Genomic DNA, 12,834 nt, shown 5'->3' on the forward strand with positions numbered 1-12,834 from the left:
GGAATGGCCCACCCTGCAGCAATAAAATAATGTACTACACTTATTTAATACAAGTTTGTAAAACATTCATTAGAACAACACCAAACCTTTAGTTTTTCTTTCTTTGGCTTCTTGCTCTTGTAATGAGTTCCTCTGTTGCTGACAAGCTCTACATTTGTTTAAAAGCTCTTGTAAAGTTGGAATCAGGGCCGAGTTGAGCTGTTTGGGAGTGTGCACTGAAAGCAGCAAGGCAAGTGCTCGGAGGTCCTGGAAACAGAGAAGCAAACTTAAGCTTTGTTTCAAACTGCTGTTTGGTTAATCTGCACAGAGATTGTGCAATAAGGAGGTGTTTCAGCATGTTCTGAACAGTCAAAAGATCCCATCCTAAGAGGTACTCACACCACTGAAATTCCCCACTCACTATCTGCTGACCTTAGCACAGGTCTGTCCTGGAGGTGACCAGACTGTGCTGAGACACAAAACCTTGCTGGGTTACAACTCTCCCACCACTAACACTCCTGCACTTGCATTACTTCGTTCCCCACAGTCAGGTTAGTATTCCCAGCTTCCCATGCCCTCTCCAGGAGCCCAGCTGAGGCCTGGCACAGGGAAGACTCACCCCATTTAATGTAGAGCTTGCTTTGGAAATTTCAACTCTCTGGTTGCTGAAGTCAGATTCTAGGCTTTGATACTGATTTATTAGATTTGTAATTAAAGTATTGATTAAGTTGGCACAGTTTGCTTCGGAAAACACCTGCCCTTGCACCTGTGAAAACAAAGTATTTTTTTAAATGCCACAAAAAGTTGGAACTGTGAAAACAGCATCCCAAAATGAAGCAGCACCAATGACTGCATTCCTTGGAATAGTAATTATTGCTAAAAGATCATGTACCTTGAGAAGAAAATGGGTCAAAAAGGTGTAGACAATGTTGTTGTTAAGAAAGGTCCTTTCATCCATCAGAATACATTTGATATATTCTGCAAAAACTGGATCTTCACAGAGGAGCTTTACACAGTTCTTGGACATCACAGACTGGCAAAGAGAGAGAAGATGACAAAGTCAGCACTGGATGTGCAGGCCAGGTGCACTCAGAAATACTTCAGGTCTATCAAGTGTCAGTAAATTGCACTAATCAGTTACTGACAATTCTTATTTCCTATTTTCCTGTGTTGAAGTTCCTTCCCCAGAAAGGCCAGCTCATCTATGGGAAGGGACAGAGCCTCCTCTGTGAGCCAACCACAGGGTCCTCTGCAATGACACCCAGACTTTGACATCTCCTCATTTTTCCTTCATCATCCCAGTGTCTGTGCTACCTAGAAACCTGGGAACTCAGAGGCAGGATGAGGTGCTTTCTGCACATCCACCATCCCACCAGTGTTACTGTGGGGAGCTGCTGTGTTAAGCTTTTGCAGGATGTACAGGGAGCAAATACAATTCACCAGACTTTTTTATTTGATTTAGCAGATTTTATCAGACGGCAGCAACATAAGCAGAGGTATTTTATTCCATACCACCCACTAGTTATGATTCTGGGCTCTCTGCCCCACATTCAGTGTGTTTTGCCTGTGTTTCCATGCTGTTGGTTCTCAAGCTGACTCTTACCTGAGTCTGGCAAAGCTCAGTCCAGAGCTTGGGGAACAGCGCAAGGTGAAGAGGCAAACCTTCATAAGCAACCAGGACACCTGCAATGGCATGAGGGAAGTCAGTGGGGGAGAACTTCCTGGGACACAGGGGAATTCCTCAGAATGGCAGTGCCAAGGTGCTCTATCATTTTACAGGATCATATTCCAAGCATTTTGTATGATCAGAAAGCTGTAGTGTCTGTCAGGTTTTTACAGTCCATTTATAAATACATTGGAAAAGTGTGACAAACAAGCAGATGGGTGATTTAGGGGATAAAAGAACATTCTGCCATCGGTTTTTTGATCAGACTGTTGGTGTGACACTGAGGTCTGTGCACACTGAGGAACTCGCCCTCAGGTTTGTGTGGGAGCACAAAAATGTAAATATTGTCAATTAATTGCCATTAATGAGCTGCTGAGGATTCTGGATCTGATCCAAAGCCATTTAAACTGCCAACCACCCAAAACCAGCTTTAGTGAGTCCTGCATTAAACTCTAAGTGCACAATAAGACTAAATTCTCAGTGGTTACCTCAGTTCCTTTCTGGACAGGCCTGAAACATGCCAGCCCTGTGGGTAAGGCTACACTATGTCATATCCAGGTAACAGTTTTGTGGACTAAAATAATATCCAAACACAACAAGTGTCACAAGCTCTGCTTTTTCTTAAAAACTCTGAATATAGAACTTAGTGGAGAAGCACTCAAAGGTATGACAAGAAGAAAAATCCTTTGGCTGTTTCACCTTGATACTTACTCATTTTAACTAATGTTTCAGTAAACTTTTCACAGTTGATTGCAACTCGACACAGGAGGTGGATGAACTGGTGGTAGGAGAAGAAATAGTCCAGCAGCATCCGGTCGTAAACATCGTCTTTGCCCTGAAGATTTAAGAGAGCCTCATTTAACCTACAAAGCCACAGGACAGCTCCCAGATTCCCTAAGCACCTCCCTTCCTGTTACTTGCTCTGCAGTGTTTCATCCTGTACTACAGGAAAACAGTGGGAATCTCCAGGTGCCTCCTCAGCCAGCCCTTGGCAAGCACCAGGGTGTGATGGGAGGAGGGATGGCAAATGCAATTCCCTGCCAGTAAAATCTTTTATTGGAGGGTGCTGAGCCAGCACCGAGAAGGTGCAAAGCTGTGCAAATACCATGGCTTGAAGAGGATGAGAAAAGAATGCAGCAGCTTTGTATCACACAGACACCTAAATATATATACACTACTGCTTTTTAAATAATAATTTGTCAGTTATGATCTGTAGAAATCAGAATTTTCTCAAGACTGAGCTTCAGAGCAGAACTTTCAGGAATGTCTCAAATTCAGTGATACATATATGTCAACATTTTAATGTATTTTGGACATATATAAGCTTAAAATGGCATCAGCTTCTGTAGAGCAGAGAGCCAAGAGGACACTTCTAAAACTAAAGCAAACAAATGCAACCTTATACAAAGCAACTGAATGAAAAACAAGCATGCAAAACCACAGAGCAATGTGACTGTGGATGTGGTTCTAGAGGTTTAAAAATATTCTGCTTCCTAATGTATTAAGAATTCAATATAAAGGGTAAAATACTGTGTCACGTAGTATGACAACTTCTGAAGTCCAAATATTTACATGATGTAGTGCCACATCTGTTACCTCTGGATACATGATGGGGAAACCAACTACAGACAGTTTCTGGCTCTCTAACACTTTGTCAAGCACTTGGATTACACAGTCAATTTGATGGTGCACAAATAGACACAGCATCATTCTGAAAGCTTTAGAAAAGAAGGGTTACTTACCCTACAGTAACCGTGCTTCTTCGAAATGTGTTGCCCACACAGATTCCCATCTACGTGCACATAGGCCCCATGTGCAGGAGATTGGATTCTTTCTGAATAGCTGTGTCCACTGGGGCTGTGCCTGCACCCAGTGTGTCCTTGCGACCACTGTACCTGAGGGCACAAGGGGTATGGCGGCTTCAACCACCACTCAATTCCTTCACCCGTAAGAATCCCCTAGGACAGGACTCGGAATTAGCACAGCAGGAGGAGCACAGAATCTGTGTGGACAAAGCATCTTGAAGAACCACAGTTACCGTACAGCAAGTAACCAGTTCTCCTGCTTCAAATGATTGTCCATACATATTCCTTGGCGGGTGGGATTCACCTGACCTGACTTTAGCTATCTAAAATCTAGTTGCTGCTGTTTCTCTGCACTCATGGAGAGGGAGTCGCCTCATCCAGACTCAGGTGCCTGGGGCAGGAAGGAGGGGAACTCTTTCTCTCCTTCCCAGAGGAACTGTGCTTAGTTAGAGCTGGATGCTGACCTTTTAGATAGGCAAAGTGACGTGAGCTGAATCCCACCGTTGCTGCAGCTGTAACAACGGGATGTGGCAAGTCACTGTGGAGCAGCCCCCCAAAGCTGGCATCCCATCAGGAAGCCCACAGAAGGGAAATGGGAAGTGAAAAAACTTTAAAAGCCCTATATGACATTTCAGGCACTGGATTTTACGCAAACAAATCGATTATGCCTCGGTCCCAGCTGAATGGACTCTAATGGAACCTGCGGGGTCTGCTTGGCTGTCTGGCAATAAACCTTAACATAGTCTGAAACCCATCTGGACAATCCTTGAGTGATGCCTCAATCTCCTTTATAAATGCCACAGACAGACTGCAAAATTACCAAAATGTGTGCTATGGGTTTTTTTCCTAACACAAGGCCCAAACCCTTATGGTGTCTGGAATATGAAGCTGTGTATCACCAAGGGCAGGGAAATGGTGCTTCTGGAGTGCACATCTAGAATGGAGTATATGAGGACAACACATCTTGAAGAAGAATTATGCTTTGTTTGCAAAGAAAAGGTAAATGCATCGAGCTACTGGATTCTTAGAATACTTTTATAAAACTGGGAAAACAACAGAGGAACAACTCTCTATAGGACCACTTGTTTACATACCTTGCTGGCTTCCACCATGGTGGGCAAGAGGCACATGTTGAGTTCGGGACGCGGAGGACGAATATTGCTTTTCCCCCCTATTAATTTCAAATTTTCACGACATGGAAAATAAGGTCCAAGAGACACTGTAGTGTAAGTTCGGATAAAATAGGGATATATTAAAAAGGTCAATATTTGATATCAGCAAGGAACACGATAGAGTAATAATAGTGTAAGAGAACTTCAAAATACAATCACTGAAATACCTACTTGGGATATTACTGTGGTGGTATGTACAATGATTGTGCTGTAGAAATGGAACCAGAGTATGTAGGAAATCATGAGGACTTAAAAGTACAAGCTCCTTGAGGACATCTACAAACAAAAAGTTGTTTTTGCTATTACAAGTTGTTATTTCTTAACAGCAAACAGTTCAACTTAAGGCTCATGCATTTGCAAACTCTGTCTCGTATCCCTTTAGCCGCAGCTCCGATGTGAGCAACACCTGAGTGACACCCCTGACTCCATCCCAATTCCCTTCACCTCTGCCACTGGGAGACACCCTGCTCAGTGGTGCAGCAACCACCAGGGAGGGGCCAGCTTGGAGAAAGGAGAACCTCAGTAAAATTACCCTCTTTGCTTCTTCTTTAACAGAGCAGCTTTGATGCCTGGAAAATGGCAACCAGCAGCAGTCAGGAGGACAATGAGAAAATACTCAAGATAGGGGGAAAATGCACACAAATCACACAAAAAAGGTACTTTGGACACAGTGTTAGGCCTTTTATCAGCAAGCTGTTAAATAATATTAAAAAAGTCTAAACTATTAAAGTCTGGGCCTTTCTGAAATAGCTCTGCTAATGCAAAAGAGACATTTGTATATAATATCTATGTCTATACCTTAAAAAGCAAATCCATTCCTTTCTACAAGCTATTTAAGCTTTACTTCCACTATTACACTTTACAGTAATGGCTCATAAAAATGAACAGGAAAAGCTTTTTCTCAGAGTAACTTGGTCTCCATGCTCCCTGCTGAGGGGAGCTTTAGTTCACGTTCAAATTTTAATATAAGATATGGGATTTGACTCTCAACTCACTTGACACCTGAACTGAGGAGTCACTCCTCAGTCACGACCCCTATCAGGTGTCAAACTGTTCTCACAAAGTGACAGCTGACATTTTGTGCCCACAGTCTGTGTGCTTTAACTGAACACAGGAATATTCAACGCAAGCTGACAAACCCAGAACTCTTTGGAATAACAACATCAGTACTGATGCACTGACACTTTTACATCAACAATCCCGACCTCCAGAGTTCCTAGCAGAGCACGTGCACTTGCATAAGTGGCATTTCCATCTGACAGCAGGGCCCTGTGCAGGACAGGTCCTGCATGGCCAGGACTTACCAATGCAGGCGTTTCTAAGCTCGGGAGGACTGTAGGAATTGAGCAGAGTTAAGAGCTTATGGGCAAATTCAATCCGCTCCTGCCACTGAATGAGAGCTTGCTTCACATCTGCAAATGCAAACATCCCAGGAGGCTGCTTAGCTCATGGCTCAAAAGCTTGTTAAATAAAGCACAGAATTTTACTGCTGAGCAATCTCTTTTTCCTCTAGCATGATCTTAGTCCATGCAGGAATCTGTTAAGTCTTAACTGGTCAACTACTATTAAATTTATGGAATCCAGTTTCATATTAAGTCAAGTAATTTAACAACTTAATATCTATTACTAGCCATATATCCTACTGTACAGCAAGTTTTTAAACCCAGCTAATAATCAAGACAAAACATTAGGGTTTGGGTGAGGAAAACTGATAAACAGACAGAAGGTGTAATCCTTTCAAGAGCTATAATCAAACCTTTTCTTTGCAGATATGGACGTGTGGACTTTAGAACTGAGAGGAAAATGGACAGAAGCTCTACCAGGTCTCCAGTCACATGGCAAGCTGTGGCCTCATGGTACATCATGTGCAACGTGTTAAAGGACTGAGAAGAAGAAAAAAAAAGCCAAAACTTTGTGTTGCCAAACTAAGGTACTTGTTAGTATTCCTCTTTTTATCCTGCAGATACATTTACATTTCTTTTATGCCCAAACAAGATATTTTATGCTCAAAGGAAATACATGGTGTTGAATATAATCACAAAGTTCATTTGTTTTCAAGGTAAAAGCTTTGTGTTACCAGCTCAAAATTACCAAGTTTCCACACCTTTATCTACATCCCAATGAACAAAGTGTCATTTGAGACACAGTATTTTAATATCCCTGTAATCCCAAACTTTCTGTGCCAGCAAAGTGATACCAGAGGAGTACAAAGACAGACACAGATATATGAATTTGGGGGAAAAAAGATAGGATTAAGATAGATGCCAGTCATTTTTCAAAATGCTGCTGAAGGACATATGGCTGTACATCAGATGAATTACATCTCCTTTTATACCTTCTGGGCATCTGTGATTTATAGAAATATTAGGAAGGAAAAGCAACTCATTTCCGAACTGCAAAAATTCAAGCACAGGATGTAAGAAAAGATATTAATCTGCTGGGGTATTTGAAAGATAAAGAAACAGTAGCCTCAATCCCTAGGATACAAACCCTTGCCATGCCCTTTTTATATTACAGTGAAGATAAAAGTCAAACAGCCACCCCTAAGCAGAAAACTTTTCTGGATGTGAAAACTCATAATGCATTTATCTGTCACCAGGCAAAACACTTCCAGCCAACAAGTGAAATCATAAGGCCAGGTAACCTCAAGCTGTAAAGTAGCATTGGCATTATCTAATTTCTAGCAATGTTTTACACAGGATAAATTCATTTTATATTACATACTCTTCATAAACTTAATTATCCATTGTTATTATGGATGAAGGCTAACTCAGCTGAACAAATTATTTTCATACATCTCTATGTATGTACCTTAATCTACTTATGTTTCACATATGGATAACCTTAAAGCTCAGTGCCTGACTTTTTATACCCAGTTTATTGGATGGAGGCATTTTTATAACAAAGAGGAAGAGCTATTCTGGAGTAATTAACTACAATTAATTAACCTATAGGCTTGCATTTATAACAAGCTCCTGAAAACTCAATTTTCAAATAGCACTGCACTCTTTCTGTAATTCCAGCTCCTTGGATTGTACCAGTTTAATATCTCTCCTGAATACATCGCTCTACATGTGCCAAGAATGAACTGAATCTTGTTTTTATGCTTTCTACAACACATCCAGATTTTTATTCTTGCTCTCAAAGGGATCCTTCCCCATGGTGCACTGGCAGTGCTTTTAATAAACACAGGTTCTCATCCATCACCTCAATAATGGGAGTGCTGAATGGAATCCAGGATTTTGCACTCATCAGGACATGGGGATCTGTAAAGTGAAGCTGCTGGGGGCAGGGGCTGACATTCCAAATGCATCCATTTCAGAGGTGCATTATTTCATTATTTTTCCTTTCAATTTTGAACTAACTCTGGTCTGGTCTTATGGACCACATGCCCATTTACAACTTGAATACATTAAATGTGCTCCAGAAATACATTTCAGGTTTAGTTTTATCAGAAAGAAATTGAGTTCATGTGTTTTCAGACCACTCCTTGCAAACAAAAGTACAACAGGCAGGAAAGAAGGGGAGAAGTGCCTCAGGAGGGCTCCAAGGAAGAGTCAGAAATATTAACCACAACTGCAACTGAGTATCCTTCAAGTAATTTCTGCTTTTTAACCTATTGCCTTAACACTTTTTAACCAGTAACAATGAATGCACTCAGCATTCATTCCTAATTATCTGTAATCAAGGGAATGACACCCAAAAAAGCATAAATTTGTTCTGCTCAACATAACCTGTTGGTGGTTTTCCTTCTGTCCTGAGAAGCAGACAATTTCGTGATCTTTTTAGTACTAAAAAGAAATCTTAATAAAGCTGGCGGGGGAACTACCGAGGTGAGATGTTTGCTCTAATTAAATAACAAAGTAATTACCTCAGTCATCAGAATCAATCCTCTATTGAACACAACAAGAAGTCTGTCTTCATCAGACTCTAATAATATTCTGAAGGCACTAGGAAAAAAATCCAAAGATTTAGAACACTGAAAATTGCATCCCAAGCTTAAAATTATTACGCTCATGCTGTTATTTTGGAAAATAATCACAAAAGAACAAAGAAACCCCAAAGGAATGTAATTCTTCTCATCACTACTCCTCCTACTTTTTAATTTAAAAATGCCCCAGCTGTTGACTTCCTTTATGTTATGGAAAGTAATTTCTGTAAAGATTATTTATAAATATTTCCCATGCAACCCCTGCAAAAATGTGAAAAATAATGTACTTAAAAAGACAGAAGTTTATGCTTCGTAAATGCTACATTTAAATAGGTTCAGCCAAGCATTTGTTTGGCCTTTTAAATGTCTGAAAACATTTTTATCAGAATATTTTATGCTTACAGCAGAACAGAAAGGAAAGGATTATGCTAATGAATGGTTTCTCCCAACATAAAAATTATTTGGGACAGAGTGGCTGTATTCTGTGCTGGGTGAGTGCATGTAGCCCCTCCAGGTAACACAGTTTGTCCTTTCCACAAGGGTTTCAGTGCATCAACAGCTCCATTTAAAACCCCAGACCTGACCTACATGCACAGGCAATTTATAGTCCTACTGAGAATGCCCAAGCAGCACTTTCAGCTGTACTTCCTAAGACCAGAAATCAAGAAGACACGATACAATAAAACCATCCTGCAGGCACAATTTCTAGAATTGTTCTGCTCCAAAGTAACAACTGCCAAGAACAGAAGCTGGAATTATAGCTTTGCTCATGGCAGGAGGCTGAGCATGGAATTTCAGCTGAGATGCTGGATGAGCACAGGGCTGTACCTTATGAGAGTTGTCCAACAAGACCGTCCGTCCAAGCAGCGCAGGTAACAGCTTATGGTGGTTTTCTTGAATTGCTTTATGTCTTCTATCTCTTCCTCTCTCATGTCTGGCCTCTGAGCTACAAATAGCTGCATGAGGTTAAACAGCTCTTCTACTGCCTAAAACACACAGAAATACTTGGTTAGAGTCAGCTCTCTATGTTATGGTTTAGTTGTTATTTCAAAGTTATAAAGTTAGATGTTTTGATGCTTCCTAAGAGCACAGCTCACTGCCACACATATATATGTACATCTACATATGTACAAAGCAATGTGAAATCCCCATCCCTGGGACCAAACATTCAGAAAGCTGCTTGTGCTAAAATCTGCTGCAGTCCCATGCCTGGGAAACACTACATACAGTGGAATACTCAGGTCCCTTGCAAGACAAACTGAGACTTCTGAGGGGAGATGCCAACAGGGAGAGCAACTGGACTGTCAGAGCACAAAATTTCTCTGTGAGCTGATCTAGCCAGGAGTTCAACATGGAAGATTCCATGCATCCTCCTCCTCTCCACAGCGATGGGAAGCTTTGTATTCTTTCTACCCCCACACAGCCCTAAAGGATCCCAAAGCAATATTCACTGTGTAATCATTCAAACCCAAGCCCTTTGTAAGGCTGTTTGTTGTTTAACCAGCACCTGTTTGCTACTGCAGGTGTCACTGTGTTGCAGTGACAGCTCAACTCCCAGCGCTCTGCCAAAGGTATGTGGGTGTTCCCAAGGGGAACGCAACACGCTAAATCTCAGACCTATTCCAGAAACTGAAAACAAGGAAGAAACTGGGAATTCCTCCAACACTGTGTGTTGTAATCCAACCCCCTTTCTAGAGACCACCATCTATTCCTTGTTTCTTTCAACTAGGCTGGAATATTGAACAGCGTCTGCTTCCAGAAAACAAAAACCACTCTCCAACAGCTACATAGCAAGGGAAACCCAAAACCACCCCCACAAGGTACAACACGTGCATCTAAACACATGAATTACTTCCACCAGGAAACCCTCATGGAAGCTAAGTTAAGGACGTCAAGTTCACCATCACTTGCTACGTTACAAGAGCCATCGGGTGAGAGGGCAAGCAGGACCAAGGGACCGGCGCATTTTGGTGTGGCTCACTTACTCCTGGGTACTGACTGGCGTGAGGGGTGAGGTTCTTGAAGGCCCACTGGATGTTCTGGTGAGAAGCCAGCTGCCTGGTGAAGGCAGGCGACTGCTCGCAGCACAGGCGCAGGATGCCGTAGTAGGCGGGCAGCATCCCGCGGTTGAAGAGCACCACATCCTGGTCGTCGTGGTCCGCGAGGATGTAATTGAAGGCAATGTTCTTGGTCACCACGGGGTTCTGCACGATAAGGCGCACGTTCTCGGGGCAGTCCACGCACACGTTGTACCAGAAGGACAGCAGGGCCTGCTTGTTGTGGTTGGTGGCGATGGCCGGCTCCGAGAGCTTCGGCTGGAAGAGGTTCCACAAGTCCATGAAGTAAGTGGAGAACATGAGTTTCTCGGTTTTGGAGATCAGACAGTACGTCATGAAACTGAAGTAGGGCACCAGTTTGGTGGTGCCGTGGACAGCGGCGTCAACGTAGAGCTTGGCTCGTGAGAGGAGGCCAAGGAGCACGTTGTAGACCTGGTGCAGAACTACTGTGGTGTCTGGGCTGAGGGGCAGGTCCCGCGTGGGGATGTGCAAAGAGCGGGTCGAGCGGAACATCTGACGGAAGGAATTGCTCGGAATAAGCGACACCAAGAGATAGGCTGCGGCTTCAAATAAAAACAGATTTGTTACGCCTTTGACAGTGACATACCTGCTTAACAACCATGTAAACAGCAATTAAATTGCACTGCATTTTCCATTTACAGATTTCAAAGCATTTCACAGAAGCTGGTATTGCTATATTCACACTAGAAAAATAATCCAAGTGGATAAGAGTAGTACAAAGCACATTAGAAGTGGTGCTGAGATGTGCTTTCAGGCCCCTTCACCTATATCCCTGTCTGCTGCCTGGTTCTCCCTGTGCTAACACAATGCATCCCACCACAGAATGTGATCCCAGATCCCACCCCACAATGCATTCCAGAGGTCTTCCATGACTGAACTGTCCACTGCTTCATCAGGAGGTCATGACCTTCCCAGAAATGTTTACAACTGGAGCCTGTTGCAAAGCTGTCCCTCCAGTTTTCCAATTTTAGCCACAGAAATGTGTTAAAGTTCAGTGGCCTGTACTGTGGAATCTCCTTTGTAAAAAAAATTGACACAGGAAAGGGTGAAAATGTTCTCTGGCAATGTGACAGTGTGATTCCTGGCAGAACAAACCAGAGACCCAGGATGCCTGGAATTCAGGAGAAAGTACAGGTGGCTTCTCCTTGATCCACAAGTTCAAAGGACTCAACTGAACATTACTGTGAAAGAACAACATGTACTACTCCTGCTTATTGTACAACTATGTGATGGGCACTATGGAAAACCTCTGGGATTACCTCTTTGCCTTCTTTAGGTTTTCCTAGACCTTGCAGATTAACCACTTAAGATAATGAACCTACCAATGTATCATTAAAGTTACCAAATGAAACCAGAAAAAACTCTGAACCATCAAAACTGATAACACATCTGAATGAGGCACCACAGTTACACCAATTTTGAAACCTCAGCAATTCTAAAACTGGGAAAGGGAGAAAAGACAAACAGGAGCATGTAACTCACTGCAACAGGTGACTGATTTTCTTCAATTAAAATTCACTTACAAGTTCTCACTCGAGGGTAGTTGTGTGCCAGGAGAAAACGTTCCACCCAGTTTTCCATGTTCTGCAGGACCCAGCTGTGAGCAAGCTTGTTCCGAGGGGTTTGCACAGCCAGCCAATCCAAGCACTGTGATGGGTTGTACTCAATGACCTAAAGGAGAGGGTGAAAATCAAAAGGAATACATTAATCTTCCTCCTATGCACTGATGGCGTTAAAAACCCCTAAAATAACTTTCAACGTTTCGTTTTAAAAACACTTAGGGCTTTCAAAGCACCTTCAAGACTAAACTGCTCTGCACACAAAGAAAAGCCTTATTATATTTCACTGGTTTGTGCTTCTGAACCTTATTCAGAGCTTTTGAAAGTCCAGTTTAAGTCCAGGAAATTATTCTGCCTATTCCTTCTGCATAATATGAGATATTTAGGAGTTGAAATATTAAGCACTAAAACGGAACAACTTTGTCTTTATAAACAAGTATTAAAAAAATATATCTAATGCAAAACCTTAACACTGAATCAGTATTTTGTTAAGTTACATCAAAAGGACATAAATGGTACACAAAGATGTTCACACAGCTTCTTGCTGAGGGTAACTATTACATTTTTGGTGAATATACAATTTCAAGGAATAAATTCATCCAGCACTTTCCAAAGGCCATTAAGTGCTGTTGTGCAGTCAGCAA

At 42.1% G+C, this 12,834-nt stretch overlaps 1 protein-coding gene across 11 annotated transcripts in view; it reads right to left on the reverse strand.

Moving 5' to 3' along the window:
- The window catches only part of USP34 (ubiquitin specific peptidase 34), a 111,140-nt gene that overhangs the window by 1,479 nt on the left and 96,827 nt on the right, over nt 1–12,834 (reverse strand). For 6 of the 11 annotated variants that reach the window (XM_085054250.1, XM_085054254.1, XM_085054249.1 and 3 more), the window contains exons 67-80: nt 12,155–12,302; nt 10,539–11,173; nt 9,382–9,539; nt 8,494–8,572; nt 6,379–6,505; nt 5,927–6,034; nt 4,794–4,898; nt 4,545–4,669; nt 3,388–3,540; nt 2,357–2,480; nt 1,583–1,662; nt 872–1,012; nt 599–745; nt 87–246 (exon numbers count right to left, since the gene is read on the reverse strand). In XM_085054250.1, coding sequence (XP_084910376.1) covers nt 87–246; nt 599–745; nt 872–1,012; nt 1,583–1,662; nt 2,357–2,480; nt 3,388–3,540; nt 4,545–4,669; nt 4,794–4,898; nt 5,927–6,034; nt 6,379–6,505; nt 8,494–8,572; nt 9,382–9,539; nt 10,539–11,173; nt 12,155–12,302 — 2,290 coding nt within the window. The remainder of the gene's footprint in view (nt 1–86; nt 247–598; nt 746–871; nt 1,013–1,582; nt 1,663–2,356; nt 2,481–3,387; nt 3,541–4,544; nt 4,670–4,793; nt 4,899–5,926; nt 6,035–6,378; nt 6,506–8,493; nt 8,573–9,381; nt 9,540–10,538; nt 11,174–12,154; nt 12,303–12,834) is intronic. The other 5 variants (XM_085054258.1, XM_085054257.1, XM_085054255.1 and 2 more) reach the window with 3 other exon arrangements.

Source organism: Lichenostomus cassidix, chromosome 3 (assembly GCF_008360975.1).
Source record: "Lichenostomus cassidix isolate B80296 chromosome 3, HeHo_3.0, whole genome shotgun sequence".
NCBI classification, from domain to species: domain Eukaryota; kingdom Metazoa; phylum Chordata; class Aves; order Passeriformes; family Meliphagidae; genus Lichenostomus; species Lichenostomus cassidix.